This window comes from Corvus brachyrhynchos, unplaced genomic scaffold (genome assembly GCF_000691975.1).
Source record: "Corvus brachyrhynchos isolate BGI_N302 unplaced genomic scaffold, ASM69197v1 scaffold15, whole genome shotgun sequence".
Classification (NCBI taxonomy): Eukaryota; Metazoa; Chordata; class Aves; order Passeriformes; family Corvidae; genus Corvus; species Corvus brachyrhynchos.
In genome coordinates, this window is record NW_008238349.1 from 2,206,786 (window position 1) to 2,207,443 (window position 658).

General features: G+C 58.4%; 1 protein-coding gene across 1 annotated transcript in view; it reads left to right on the forward strand.

Annotated features, from left to right (window-relative positions):
- The first annotated feature begins 6 nt into the window (after positions 1 to 6).
- Positions 7 to 658, forward strand: part of GATSL2 (GATS protein like 2) — a 139,151-nt gene continuing 138,499 nt past the window's right edge. The window contains exon 1 of the mRNA XM_008634495.2: positions 7 to 221. Coding sequence (XP_008632717.1) covers positions 109 to 221 — 113 coding nt within the window. The 5' untranslated portion in view covers positions 7 to 108. The remainder of the gene's footprint in view (positions 222 to 658) is intronic.

A 658-nucleotide genomic window follows, 5' to 3' on the forward strand; every position in this document is an offset into this window, starting at 1 on the left:
AAAAAAAAGGCACTGACAATAACAGCCCCCCCCCTCCTCCCCCTTCCCATTCAAAAACACAACATAAACCCCAGGGATAGATGAACTACAAATGAGAAAGAGGAAAAGATGGAACTGCACATCCTAGAGCACAGGCTCAGAGTGGCCAGCATAGCCAAGGAGAGCATCCAGTTGTTTACCTATGGATTAATCAAACTTGCTTTCCTGTCCTCTAAGACGAGGTAGGTGCTGGGGAGGGGGCAGCGCGGGGGGGGGCGGGGGGCGTCCTCCTTGCGAGGGGACGGAGTGTTGGGGGCTTATCCTCCTTGCTGCAAGGGGACTGGGTGCTGGCAGGGCACTCTCTTTCTCTCAGAGGGGCTGGGGTGGGGGGTATCTGCCTTGCAAGTGAGCAGGACAACCTCCTTGGAAAGGGGGTGGGTTGACGGGTACTCTCCTCCTTGGGGAGGGGAAAAAAAATAAAGTAGGGTCCTGGATGGAGGACACCTCTCCTTGCAAGGGGGCAGAGTGTTGGGTGGGGGTCACCGTCCTTCCTGCAAAGGGGCAGGGTGCTGGGGTGGGTGAGGGCACCCTACTTGCAAGAAGTCAGGCTGCTGGGTGAGGGGGGACGCCGTCCTCGCCAGAGGGCAGGGTTTTTTGGGGGTGAGGGGAGCCCCTGCCT